This window comes from Crocodylus siamensis, chromosome 5 (assembly GCF_052110815.1).
Source record: "Crocodylus siamensis isolate JL-2025a chromosome 5, ASM5211081v1, whole genome shotgun sequence".
NCBI classification, from domain to species: Eukaryota; Metazoa; Chordata; order Crocodylia; family Crocodylidae; genus Crocodylus; species Crocodylus siamensis.
The window spans coordinates 32,909,526-32,924,197 of NC_143399.1; the positions used below are offsets into that span (position 1 = coordinate 32,909,526).

Here is a 14,672-nt window from a genome sequence, read left to right on the forward strand (position 1 = left end):
GTAATATCTGCGGTTAGGGAGAAAATACTGAATTAGATGAACCACAGATCTGATCTATCAAGTGCTCTCTTCCTTCAAGGTACAATAAGATCAAAAAGCATTATTGCACTGATTTTTTTTTAAATAAAGGGGAGGAGAAGGAAGTTAAATTGTTGAATATTGTTTCTGTAGGTACTTGCTTTATTCTCTTGTTATAGACAATGAAAAACCAGGAGAAGTGCATTGCAGATCAGTACAAGGAAGCACTAGATTTAGGTCAACAATTAAGGCTAGAACGAGAACAGATGCAGCACATTCACTTGGATCTGCTGGAGACTCGCAGGCTGCTGGTTCAAGCTCAAAGAGAAACAGACAGACTCTCGCATGAACTGGAAGAAGTGAACCATCTTTCTCAAGAAAAGGTGAGCAAACCATTAACTTGTATAAAGCAGCTTGGCTTTTACAGATGGTAGAATTACCCATTGAAAAATATGTTGGTTTTCTGGGTGTGCTACATACACTTGTGTATACTAAGTTGTCAGTAGTATTAATTTTATATTGACACAGGAGCATTTGGTTTCATTTATGTTAAAATGTAAATTGGATAAACTTCCAGAAGCATTATGGTGTGTGAATTGACTAAAATTTCCCTAATTTAAAAATACCATTGGCTGGGGATATGTGGGGAGAAGAAGGAAGTGAGTTAACTTTTGATATATGGAACAAAGAAGGGGAAAGAGTTTCCGTATTTAAATATCTACTAGCAACTAGACTGTCTGATTCTTGTGTGGGAGACTTCTGCATATCTTTTTCTACTTTCTTTCTGCATGCAGGGGTCAGGTTCAGTTGCAGTTTCTTTGCTGCCTTGAACCTAGATGCTGCTCTCTCACTGCCCAAGGGGGCAATAACCAACCCAAAGATGTGGAAAGGAAGGGAGTGCAAACACATACACTCTACTTTCTAAGGAAGCGGGACGTGTACCTCTCTTTTGCACTTCAGGGAACTCCAAGAAAGAGTGTGCTATGCTGAAGGAAAATTCCTTTCTGAATAGTTCCAATTTGGAGCAGCACTGAAAGCCATAATTTAGCTGTTATGCAGTAGGGTTTTCATCCCTTCATTGCAAAGCAAGATGCAACGATTAAGGAGCAAAACAGTGGTCTTATAGAACCATAGAAAAGAAGGGCTGGAAAGGACCTCCCAATGCTTCTGAGGGAAGTGAAAAAAACCTGGCACATGTAGCAGCAGGAGGGGGAAAAAATCCTTCCTGTCCCCATGTGGCAACCAGCAAAGCCCAGAAGCATGGGAAATACTAAACACCCCCCATTCTGCTCTGCAGCCTAGGGACAGCAATCATAACTCCACACATCACACCGTCTTACCAGACAGTCAGAATTCTCCTTTCTGTGTCCCTTCCATAAATCTTATTCTAGCCCTTTAATCTTCTTTGATAACTAAGCCAGATTGTAGCGCTCTGCTTTATTCTCCTGCTGCTGAGTGTGGTCCTCTCTGATATCCACCTGCTTTTGGCTGCTTGTGCCTAATATTTTGGACCTAAAGTCATTAGATTATTCCTGAGTTTAGCCAGAGACATCTTGTGTAAAGATGGACAAGTCTCTTCATCTGCTGCTTCAGGGTTGGCAATCTATGGCCCATGGGCTGGATCTGGCCTGTAAAGAGGTTTAATCTTGTCCAGGAAAGTCTGACCTGCCATGGGGGATTGGGTAGCATGCAACTGCACGAACTGCCTGTTTCTTCTACAGCCCTCCGTGCTGCTGTCTCATACATGTGCTTACCCTTGCTGCAGTGGGGCTAGGTATCTTGAACTCTGGAAGGAGTGGAGGGGGGCGAAGATATTTGTAGTCTGTGTGGGCAAGAGGCTGCCACCTTTGGGCTTCTTGAATGAATATGACTCTATTCTTGTATTTGCTTGGCTTTGAATTGATTTAGAAACTAAATAAAAGCAAATTTGGCTTACTGATTCCTGGCTTTTATTCCTTGCTTTGCTGATAGCTCACTGTTGGACAAATGAGGTAAGTGTTTAACTTCTCCAGCCAGGCTGTCTAAACTGGGAAAGATAAGATTCATGTTTCATCCAAGATGATTCAAATAGAAGCAATGCTTTTTGGATGAAAGGTGCAAAACATTAATTGTACATTCCCTTTATCATTTATTATTTACTCCTACAGGAAGCTCGTGCAAACTGTTTGGCAGAAGAACTAGGTGCTGCCCAAGCACATGAAGCCCAGTTAGAAGCAAGAACGCAAGCAGAAATAAAAAGGCTTTCAGCAGAAATAGACTCATTAAAAGAGGCTTATGAGCTGGAGGTAAAAGAGAAAACTTACTAGGCTTTGGCATTTTTGCAATAGTACATTTTTATTCTAGCACTACTGCACACCTTCTGGATATTTTCCTTCCAGTTCTGAAGACATAGTAGTGGTTTAGTGCTTTTTATGTTATTTCAAGACAGTGAATCATCATCTGCTACATCCATTTTCCAAATGGCATTTCCCGTGAAATTGCTTTCATAGTAGAACATATAAAGCCTAAACTAAGGCAAAGAGCATAAACATCCCCTGGAGCTGCAGGTAAGGAGAAGAGGCTCTGAGTTGGTAGACAGGCCATGTTCTTTGTTTTCTTTATATATGAGCTAAAAGACTCCAGCAGAGATGCCTCCAAGAAGCAAGTAACTCCTCCTCAGAATTCAGCAGGCTAATAATCTGTGTAAGTCCTCAAGAAAGACTCCAATAATAAGTCAGAATATTCTTTCACACCCTCTTCTCTCAAACTACCTCTCATGTATTCATGAATGACTGATTCCTAGGAGAAGGAATTCAGCATACTATCAAGCTTTTCTTCCTCCCACGGTGATTATTTGCGTCCACAGGGATACACATCCTTGCCATATATCTAATTATATTTCTGACAAAGAAAAGGGAAGATATTTGAGATACAAACTCAGAGTTGTTTCACAGTTGAAAAACCTAAGGAAAAAATAGGTGACACCCTTTCCTAAAACATAGAATTCCTCTGAGAGACCAAAGCAAAGTAGAGTTTGAAAAAGCTCATAGATATGCATGGACATACATGCATTCATGCACATGCATGGTCTAAGAAAGTTTAGAACATGGGTTCCCAAACTGTGGTATGCATACCCTTGGGGGTACATAAATCATCTCTGGGGGGTACATGGGAGAAAGTATGTAATAGTGGATTAAATTTTCATTATAATTGGCATTTAAGGAGTTAAAATATAAAATGTATGCAGGTAGGAGGGGTATGTGGACCGTTGGTAAATCTGGAAGGGGGCATGCAATAAGATAGTTTGAGAACTGTTAGTCTAGAAGACAAACCAAACTTCTGTGCCTTTCCTCTTGTTCTGCCAACTGGAAAGAGTAGTACAAAAAAATCGGAGATATTACTGATATTACTCAACATTATTAATTGTCAGGGAAGGCTATGTTCTTTAGCAGGATCTTGTATCAAATGGTCTACTTCTATATCCAAAACCAGCTTACGTGACTCTGACACCTGAACTTACAAAAAGATAAATCAAGCTAAGAAGAAAGGGCTTCTCGGGTGATGAAGTTCTACTGTTCTACTACAGACCATCAATTGGATATCTCAGCACAAGTGTAAACAAAATGTTCTTGATTGTTAAGAAAAGAAAATTAATTCCAAGAAGCCAGGAATTTGAGTTCGTTTAAATAGTTTTCATGTTAATCTTTTATGCCTTGCCAACTTGCAGGTCATGGAATGTGAAGGCATTAGAAAAACAGGCTTATCTGAGTCACTAATGTAGCAGGGGCCAACTTTTTGGGGCATGCCACAAATTACCTCAAACCCTCCCTAAGTGCCACTTCAGTCCCTTTCCTCTGCCTAATCAGCTGCTCTGCGTTCTGTCCTTTGCCTTTGCCCAGTCTCCCGCTTTTTTTCTGCTCCCTGATTTGCTGCTGTGCATGCTGCTCCCTGCCCTGTCTGCTGCTGTGGTGCCTATCTCCTTCCTGGTCTGCTGCATGACACACACAGAGGTTGCCTGTGCCACTTGTGGTGCACATGCTGCACATTGGCCATCCCTGCACTAATGGATCATCATTCATTGTCTGGTTCTGGAAAGATAGCATGCCTATCCAAAAAAATTGTTTTTGGATCAGAGATCTGACCTCACAGATCATGCCATGGAAGACTTCAACTTCTTTATCAGTCCTACTTAGTGCAAACTGTTGGCAAGCAGGAGTTGCGTTAACAGAGCAAATCTTGGAAAGCTGTATTTTACGAAGAAAACATCTCAGGGCACATCCAGACGCGCGTGGACATTTGGTTCCCTGAGGACAACTAGCAGTGGCATACCTTGCACCTCAGCTACTTGTCGCCAGGAAACACCCATGCCACACATGCTTTGGTGCACAGCAGGTTATCCCAGGTGTGATAGAGGAGGTAGGGGCTAGCACTGTGCTGGCCCCAGCAGCCTTGCCTAGGGTCTTGGGGGCCTTCCAGGGCTGCAGCTGCAGTGATCCTGCTGGGTGGAGCCTGGCCATCAGCTGCAGCACAGCTCTGGATGGCCGGGCTCAGCTTTTCGGCAGCATGTGCTTCCAAAGCATGTGCTGCTCTGTTGTTTTTTTTTTTCCTGCAGATTTTTTTGACCCCTGGATATCCAGGGGTCAAAAAAAACCTGTGTGGGGGGGAAGAAAACAGCACACGCACAGGCAATGCACCCTTGCAGCATGAAGCATGCCGGAAATTGCAGTATGTGGAACTTCAAATGTGTTTGCAGCGCCACGTACCACATGACTGTGCTTATTTGGATGCACCCCCAGTGTATATTCCATAAGGCCAAAGTTTTTTTTTATACTCTTATATTGTTCCTGTCTAGAATCAGCATCACCTTTCATACCCCTCAGGAAATGACATTGTCGCTATTTTGCCAAAAAAATACCTGAGAAAGATAGCAGATTGGTATAAAGAAAAAAATGAAGATATATATAACCCAATTAGGAATATTGCTACCTTGGGAGATTTTAGGATGAAAGGAAACAACTGTAAAAAAAAATAATAATTCCATCTAGCAAGATAGATAAATGCTCATCAAAGAAGCATTTGCAGCAATTGATGAGTCAGTTTTAAAGGTGATCTGTGGCCAGTTTAAACTTTGTATGGCTGCCCCTTGGTCTGAAAGAAGATCAACCATATGGAAGAAATCAGCAAGGCTGCCATTCCTTTAAAAACTGAAGACTGGTTTGTGCTCTTTTATGGAGGCATCCAGTAGCAGAAAACTGTTCCAAGGGTTTTTTAGGTAATCTTTTGCCTATGCATTTGAAGAAAGTGAGCAAGCAGCAAGATAAAACTAGTAATGAGAGAGGGTTAAAGGATCTTAACCCCCTCTATATCTTTTGTACATATCTGCCTGTGTCTCAAATGTATTCTGCTAGGAAAATGTATGGCTCCAGATTTGGAAGGGTTACCAGACAACAGTATTTCCTTTTCTGGAACTCTGACTTGTCTTCACATCTTCCTTACCTTAAATAAGTGGTCTGGAACTGATGAAATCATCTGCAAGCACACTTTCCATTTAATTGTTGGTTTTTCCTCGATTGAAGTTGAAGAAGGAGATTGCTACAAGGGGTAGAGGAGTGGGTTCATACATATATGACAAAATAGGCACCTGGAGCTGATGGGATCGTTGCCCAAATCTTCAAGCAGTGGGGAGAGGAGTTCATCACAGTTCCATGCCCTCGTCTTAAAAATCTGTAATGATGAGGAAATCCCAGATAACCTCAAGGATGCCATGATCATGACAGTCTTCAAGAAAGGAAAAAAGTCCAACTGAAAATTCCAGTGGGATCACTTTGCTGTCCACCACATCCCTTTCACTTGCTGAAGAGCTTCTCCTGGAATCTCGGTGTGGGTTTAGGGCATCAAGAGGAACAACTGACATGATCTTCACTGCTTGCCAGCAGCAGGAAGAATGTAAATCCCTCTACATGGCCTTCTTTGACCTCACAAAAGCCTTCAACTCTGTGAACTGAGAAGTGCTATGAAGAATCCTGAGGTATGGGTGCCCACTGAAATTAATCACCATTCTTTGCCTTCTTCATAATGGTATGTGCGCAGTGGTTCTCGATAAGGGATTGTGGAAGAAATCAAACTTCGCGTTGTGGTTGAATCAGAACTGACAGAGCCAGTTTTCTTTATTTAGGGCTATACTGTGATTAGAAGGAGAATTTCATACAGCAGGGGGAGTTACCCACTTGTTTGCTTCAAAGGAATTCTCTAACTCTATGAGTTTACAAGCATTTTTATACTTAAGACAGAGAAAGAAAGAAGAGGAAAAAAATACAACCTTGGAGAAACATAAAAGTACTGACTCACACAGAGGCAATTAAAAAAACACCTGTGCTCAGGGTAATATATCAAAACAAATTAAGGCATGCAGGATTCCTCATCTCAGAACACGTAACTAAAATAAGCAGTATCAGTACTTCTGGTCTCTGTCTGTTTTTCTAGTCAAGCAGGCCAGAAGCCTAAACAATTCTACTACTACAGGATCTATCACAGAACTTTGTAAGGTTAAGATAGGAGTTAATCCAGGCGGTATCATTGCTCCAGCACTCTTCTTGATATTCCTTACCACGATGCTACATTTGACCCACCGACAACCTTTCAGTCAGAGTGGATCTAAACTACCAAATGGATGGTAAGCTGTTTTATCTTAGCTGACTCCAAGTCAAAACCACCCTGACCTCAATCATCAAGCTCCAGTATGCTGATGATACTGTAGTGTGCGTTCACTCAGAAGCAGACCTTCACACAGTTGTTGATGTCTTTTGAGGAAGAAAATGGGAGTGATGCTTAACATTCAGAAGACTAAGGTGCTACACCAACAAGCTCTTAATGAGTAGACCCCAGCTCCAGTAATTCAGATTAACGGTGAGACTCTGGAGAACATTAAGTATTTCCTGTACCTCAGAAGCCCTCTCTTGCAGAAGGTTGACATTGATGAAGAAATCCAACTTCATCTCAAATGTGCAAGTGCAGCCTTTAAAAGCCTGAGGAAATGGGTGTTCAAAGATCACAACATCAGATCCAAAACCAAGCTCATGGTTTATCAAGTAGTCATGATCCCCGCTTTATTGTATGGAGCTGAGATGTGGGCAGCATACAAGATTCACCTCATTTTACTGGAGAAGTACTATCAGCACAGCCTGTGAAAGATCCTTCAAATCCAGTGGGGAGGCAGATGCACCAACATTAGCATCTTCTCACAAGCAAACACCACAAGCATCAAAGCAATGATCATAAACATCAGCTTTGCCAGGCTGGCCACATCAGTCAGATATCCAACTCCAGACTCCCAAAGCAGGTTTCATTTCCCCAGCTCGGTTGAATCTTGTGCTCAAGGGCAGAGAAAGCACTTCAAGGATGTCTTCAAGGCTAACTTGAAAAAAAGGCAGCATCAATATCAACTTGTGGGAGACTGTCACCCAGGACCACCCCAAATGGAAGAAGAGTCTGCTGCAAGGGTCTCAGTACTTTGAAACTTTACAACAACAGTGGGAGAGAGAAAAATGGGAGTGGCAGAAACAGCATGTTGTGGACCAAACCAAGAACCTGGAGCCACCCACCTTGTATGGAAATACATGCCCCAGCTGCTACAGGGTCTGTCAATCCTGGATAGGTCTCATCAGCCATTTTCAGATCCACAGATAAGACAATAATCCTTGATTGCAAGAGATAGCCACAGTGATGATATGGCAAAATATGGAAGTGTATTGAAGGGGGTTGATGGAAGGGATTGATTTTTTTACTCAAGATTATTTCTAAGTGGCTTGTTTGTTTTCTGAAAGTGATAGGTTTCCCAAGGTACAGATTGGCAGATTTGATTTCAACTGGAAAGGTAAGAGTGTTTGTTCCTGTCAACAAATGAATTACTCTTTAGTTGAGCCTAATATGTTAGTATTGATGAGTTTTGAATTTATTCTTTGTGTTCTTTTTAGTCTATAAATATGGTACATGAAATAAGAATAAAATAGCCTTTGTGTTTCTTAAAACTTTTAGAAGCTTGCTCATCAAACAGACCAGGAAAAGTGGTATGTATCTATAGACACCCAGAAATCTGGCTCTCAGCATCTAAGTGGGCAGTTACAGCAGCTGAAGCTGGAGTTAGAAGAGGCTCAAGACACTGTCAATAATCTGCAGCAGCAGCTTCAGGCCAGAGATGAAGTAGTTCGTGCTGCAAATGAAGCACTACTTGTGAAGGTGAGTTATGAAGGCAACATATTCACAGACAGCCTCTTTTTTGACCTTGTATTCTATCACTGTATGTCCCCCTTTGGCCTTTTCCCTCCCTCCCCCGCTTTCTCCCCCTCTCTCTTACCTGTTTTAACTTTTATCTTTCTAATTTCTACCTATTTACATTCTCACTGACATCTTGCCACACTTTTAGCTTCTCTCATTTTTTGGAGTCTTGGAACAGCAGAGACTCCCTACACCTGAAGAAGAGTGACTGTGCCCAAAAGTTTGCCAAGAACTTTTTTCCAACTACTCAGTTGGTCTAATAAAAGATATCACATCTACTCAAAGAACCTTGCCTGCCTATGTTGTACATGAGGCATTTTGTGCAATTTCTATGAGTAGAAACAAATGAAGGGGCCCTTAAAATCAGTGGTAAATCTTGTTTATTACTGTCATTCCCATTCCTCTTTTGTTTAGATCATAATAAAGTAGTATTTCAAATATCTAAGCAAGTGAACTTTCATGCACTGTTAGGAGTAATTCTTCAAGCAATGTCTTCCATTCTTAAATAGGCGGTAACAGCATTCAGTTTTAATATATATTTTTTTCTTTTCAAATGTGTTTACTTGACTTGCTCCAAGTACATTTTATAGGTAACAGTTACCCTTTTCAAGGCTTCTTCAGGCCTATTCATTTAGGTACTTCCTTTTCTTTTTTTAAGAATGCTGAAATGTAACTGCTAGGGAAGGCAAAAGCAGTAGACACTTGAAATGATAAGTGTAAAATGATTGAAACAAGTGTAAAAATGCACTAGGGAAGTTAACTATCCTTAGTGGGCATAGTTATAAAATGGATGCAGTTTGGAGGGATTCTTGTGACCTAGGAACTATGGTATAAAAGCTCCATGCGTTCATTGATTCTGTAAAGGGACTATCGGTTCTCATTGGAAGTTTGTTTAGTTATGTATAACGTGTCTATTCACTGAGCTTTATACTATAGTAGCCAGAAACTATTGGCAGTGTGCCTGTGTCAAATGATGTACAAAGCTGTAGCTCTGCCGTAGCTAGGTTGAGCATTATTCAAAAGGGTGAAAATGGGACTCTTCCCTGAGCATGCTTCTACTTAGCAAAAAAAGTTTGAGATGCAAGTCACACTTGGACAGAAGTACTTCTGGCTACAGAAGAGCAGGATTTGTTAAATCTACCCTTGTATAAACCAAAAGTTACTGTAACTGCACCGAGTTCTGTTTTTGAAACTCTTGTTTCTTACAGCACAAATGGTGGAAAATGTCAACTCTAAACACTATCTTGTAGAATCTATTATTTGAATCTAATATTAGAGCTAGAAGTACTGGTAGTCAACATGGCAAAATAGAAATTTATGATATCTTTTTTTTTTTTCTCCCAGTAGTGTTCATTTGAGTACGTGAAGCCTTGAACTAAATTCAGTTTTGTATTTTTGGTTTCTTAATGAAGTGAAGCATTTAATTTATTTCTCTTTTAAAAAAAAAGTAAATAAGAAACAAACTAATTATCCAATTTTGATTTTTTTTAAATTACCCTGACTTTCTTCATACTCATTTTTATCAAAAAAATGGAAAGAATTGAAAAGAGCTTACAGAAATGCTAGTATGGAAGGAATAATCCTATTCAACTTCCTTTATGATGTAAAACCATAATTTTCATCCCACTGTGTGGAAGGACTGGATTTGGGGAAAACAGAAGTAATTCTACACTTTGCAAGGGAAGATTGTCATTGTAGTTTAAATTAGTACATGTGTACACATTTTATAACTTTGTTTTTATGTAAAATTATTTTTAAAAGTCCTATTTGTGTACTTTACACATGACAAACCTTGTATATATGTGGGTGTGAATGTGTGATTATATATAATGTGTGTATGTTTATAAAATATAAAAACAGTTTTTTATAAATATACACAATCCTTATAGAAATATGCACAAGTCTTTACAATTGTGTATAAGTCCCTGCAATTTCTTCTTGTGGTAATTAGCCCAAAGAAAAGTATTCAGTCTGAACATACAGATGTGTTAATGTGGCAGTTTAGATAAAAGTTTAGTTATTTGGTGGTGTTGGTTGCAGCTATATTGATCTAAGGACATAGGCAGACAAGGTTATTTGGGTAAATGTGATTTTTTTTATTAGACCAACTGAATAGGTAGAACAATTGTTCTTTCAGCATAAGCACCCCTCTTCAGGCAGAGGGAGAGTCTGCTGTTGTTCTCTGTGGTGTTGAATAGAAGCTTAAGTCAATATGCAAAATGCAGGTGTGTGAAAATGCAAATGTGTGGCAGGGAAGATCAAAGGTGATAAGAGTTAATAGATGTGAGACAGGTATATGGAGGGGAACAAAAGAGGGGAATGTTGACAGGTGATAAAACTGATAAAACATGGCTGGTAAAATGTAGAAAGGTTACCTGGGGTTATCAGATGGCAGGCATGTATAATGTGGCACATTATAATGTTATTGGGTGTGCCTGCTATCCGATAACCCCAGATAACCTGTCTACATTTTATCACCTGTGGACATTCCCCATTTATTTTTCTCCTTCCCACCTACCTGTCTCACACCTATTAACTCCCATCCCCTCTGATCTTCCTTGCCATGCATTTTGCATATTGGTTTAAAGCTTCCATTTGACACTAGAGAGAACACCAGCAGACTGACCCCAATCCTGAAGAAGGTGCTTGTGCCTGAAAGCTTGCAAAGGCCAACTTTTTTCAACTAGTTAGTTGGTCTAATAAAACATCACATTTTCCTAAATTACTTTGTCTGCCTACTTATTTGGTGGAAATTCTACTTTATAGTTTGGTTGTGGTTATCCTGGGTAACTGCTGATTACAAAGCCCTGAATTAAATCTTTAAATGCATGAGACAAAGCATTTTCAGTTGAGGAAGATCCAGTTTTTAGAATTAACTGCCAGAGGAGATTAGACAAATCCCTGGTATGTCTACGTGAGTCACTGCTGTGACTGCATTTTCTGTGGATATAACCAAGCTACCTTTAAAGTAGCTGCCCTTGAGAGCCCACAGCAGCATGGAACTTCACATAGGTTACAAAACTGCTGAACAATATATAATCAGGACTCATAGTAGAGATGATATCTTTTATTAGACCAACAACAGTTACCAAGCATGAAGACCATCAGGGGAGAATGCATAAGAGTGCTTTTTGAAAACTGTTTTATTTGGACAATGGAGGCTGTCAGCCTGGGCTGATTTGGAGTTGGGAGCTGATGTTTTGCTAGCAACTAAGAGATAATAGGGAGTGTGGGGTAAATTGAGTGGCAAATTTAGTGTTCAGGGCCTAAGGAAAGGATGTTCATGGTTTCTAGGGTCGGAAGGGACCTGAGCAGATCATCGAGTCTGACCCCCTTCCATGGCAGGAAAGAGTACTGGAGTCAAACAACCCCAGCAAGGTGTACATCTAGCCTCCTCTTAAAGACCCCCAGGGTAGGAGCCAGCACCACTTCTCTTGGAAGTTGGTTCCAGATCCTAGCCACCCTGACTGTGAAGTAGCGCCTCCTGATGTCTAGCCTAAATCTACCCTCTGCTAGCTTGTGACTGTTATTCCTGGTCACTCCTGGTAGTGCACAGGGGAACAAGAACTTCCCCAGTGCCTGCTGGTCCCCTCTGACTAGTTTGTAACAGGCCACTAGATCCCTCCTCAGCCTTCTTTTGTGGAGGCTGAACAGGTTCAGGTCCTATAACCTCTCCTCATAGGGTCTGCCCCGCTGCCCCCTAATCATGCAAGTGGCCCTCTGGACCCTCTCCATGTTGTCCACATCCCTTTTGAAGTGCGGCGCCCAGAACTGGACGCAGTAATCCAGCTGCGGCCTGATCAGTGCTGCATAAAGGGGAAGTATCACCTTCTTGGACCTGCTTGAGATGCATCTGTGGATGTGTGACAAGGTACGGTTGGCCTTCCTGACTGCCTCCCCACACTGCCAGCGCATGTTCATCTTGGAATCAATGATGACTCCAAGATCCTTTTCTGCCTCTGGACTGACAAGAAGGGAGTTCCCCAGCCTGTAGGTATGGTGCCGGTTTTTCCTCCCCAGGTGCAGCACTTTGCACTTGTTGGCGTTGAATCCCATCCTATTCTCATCCGCCCACCCCTGTAACCTGTCTAGGTCCAATTGCAGCCTATTCCTCCCTTCTAGCATGCCCACATCCCCCCACATCTTAGTGTCATCAGCAAATTTGAATAGGGTGCTACTTACCCCCTCGTCCAAGTCACTGATGTGTTAAAAGCAATGGATGCATGACATTGGGATCTACTGTATAGGTGGATAGAGGGTTGCATGTTTTGAGATGTTATGCAGAAAGAATCATCAGGACTTAGATGTAGACTGAACATGCAAACTCAGGTTATATGGCTGAATGATAGGCAGGAGGATCATGTTGTCAGCAGTGGCTGATACAGAAATTAGCAGGGTGAGCCTGACACATAGAACGTAATATAGAGGATAGTTTTAATTGGTGTTAGAACTTCTAAAAAATATTTGTTTAATTTTTAAATTGTAGGAATCTCAAGTAACAAGATTACAAACCAGAATTGCTGGGCATGAACGAACAGAAGGTACCAAGCAGCTACCAGTCCCTCTTGTATTATCAACTCATGCATTGTTCAGTAATCAAGAACAGGATTCTTCCAGACACTCTTATGCTTCATATTTTAAACATAGAAAACTACGTCGATCTATAAGTGCTAGTGACTTAAGTGTTAAAGACAGCGATTCACTAGATCTGTCAAAAAGCACATTAGATGATTTCAAACAAATACTGATGTTACAGTCTTCAGTGATTCAAGATGGTCAAAAAGACTTTTTTCATACAACAAATAGATTGAATGAATCCTCATTTGATCCCCTGACATATGCTTTAGATGAAGATATAGCTTCTGACTGTAATGACTTCCAAACTCTTCGTGGAATGCTAAAATATATCAACAAAGAAATGAGGAAATCTGAAAATGCTTCTACACATATATCACTTAATGCAAACTCAAAGGAAAATCAAGCATGTGCTTCTGTGGTAGGGTAGGTATTTCTTAATCTAATTGTGAGACTGTTTACATAAGAAAAGTTAAGATTTGCAGGGGTTCCAAACTGTACCCAAAGTGTGGGTCTCATATGAGTGAGACCTTTTTCATGGACTCCTTCATCCCTTCCCTCCCCCTAAACTCCTCCCATTTTTAATAAAAATAAACTGTAAACTACTTTAAACTCAGCAATTGGTGTCTCTTGCAGTGGTGGAAGCTATGACAATCAAGATCCGTTAATGATTCTAGCCAAAGTTTCATGCTATGACAAAAAGACCATGGACTTAAAACCATAGCTAATTTATTTTATATGTGGTCCATTTCACAAAAGAGCTAATTTTAAAGAACAAAAATGAAAGCTAGATTACTCCTATTATCTTTGTACAAATGCATTTTGATATGACAGATTAAATAAGAAATTTGAAAGAAAGATTCATATTAAAAATATCTCTAATATGCATTATTATTTCAGGAGGGACAAAGATTAAGAAGAAAAGATACCATCAGTCTGATGAGCAATAAAGCCATAAGTGGAATTATTTCCAACACAACATAGAATTCAAAGCGAAAGTGTTAATATAGTCATGTGTATATATTTTAATGTATTTATGTTGGCTGAAAATTGCAACCTTTTTATTTTTCTAAATGTATTATTATTGTTTTGAAATTTGTATAGTAATTCTGTTTTGGAAATAAACTTATTTTTGAAGGTTTTATTGAGTTCTGGGGATAAATATAAATTATCCAGATTTACTACAGCTTTCTAATCAGTTCCCTTACTCTTTTTATATCTAATTTCTACTTAAAAGTCCTAGTAGGTGTTTAAAAACTTTATTTTCTTTATACCGTAAATGAATTGTCATTAGTAAGAAATTTTTTTCCACTAAGCTGACAAATACCAAGGGGTTCTCAACCCCTGGCCTGTGGGCCAGATCTGGACACTGGCCCATGTCATCTGGCTCACAGGGCTCACCACAGGTCCATGGGGAACCCCATGGCCATGGCTCTGTGTGTATGATGTGGTGCACAGGGCCCAATCCTGGCACACAGGATGGAGCAGGGCCCCAAACTTCAATTCTGGTACATGGACATGGCGCAGGGTCTGAGCTGGCCTGCAGACCGGCCCCGTGCTATTTGTCTGCTGGGTGGCCAAAACCTAGAGCACTGCTTTAGACTCAATCATAATATTCAGTTATGATCATAAACATCACTATGACAAATCTTGCTACCACAAATAGTTTCATTTACAATTTACTGCAGAATAAGTGCTAAGGAGAATTCTGCAGTAACTGGCCATGTTTATGGTCTAATTCTGTGGTAAAGAGAAGGTGTGCCCTCAATGAAAACAGGGTAACCCACTATGACTTAGCTTCCATTAATAAATGGCAGGGTAAGAAT

The 14,672-nt window shown here is 40.4% G+C and overlaps 1 protein-coding gene across 9 annotated transcripts in view; it reads left to right on the top strand.

Moving 5' to 3' along the window:
• The window catches only part of CCDC18 (coiled-coil domain containing 18), a 53,596-nt gene extending 39,609 nt beyond the window's left edge, over nt 1-13,987 (top strand). For all 9 annotated transcript variants that reach the window (XM_090046629.1, XM_090046634.1, XM_090046627.1 and 6 more), the window contains 5 exons: nt 198-401; nt 2,166-2,303; nt 8,032-8,232; nt 12,758-13,272; nt 13,747-13,987. In XM_090046629.1, coding sequence (XP_089902755.1) covers nt 198-401; nt 2,166-2,303; nt 8,032-8,232; nt 12,758-13,272; nt 13,747-13,762 — 1,074 coding nt within the window. In that variant the 3' untranslated portion in view covers nt 13,763-13,987. The remainder of the gene's footprint in view (nt 1-197; nt 402-2,165; nt 2,304-8,031; nt 8,233-12,757; nt 13,273-13,746) is intronic.
• Nucleotides 13,988-14,672: the final 685 nt, after the last annotated feature.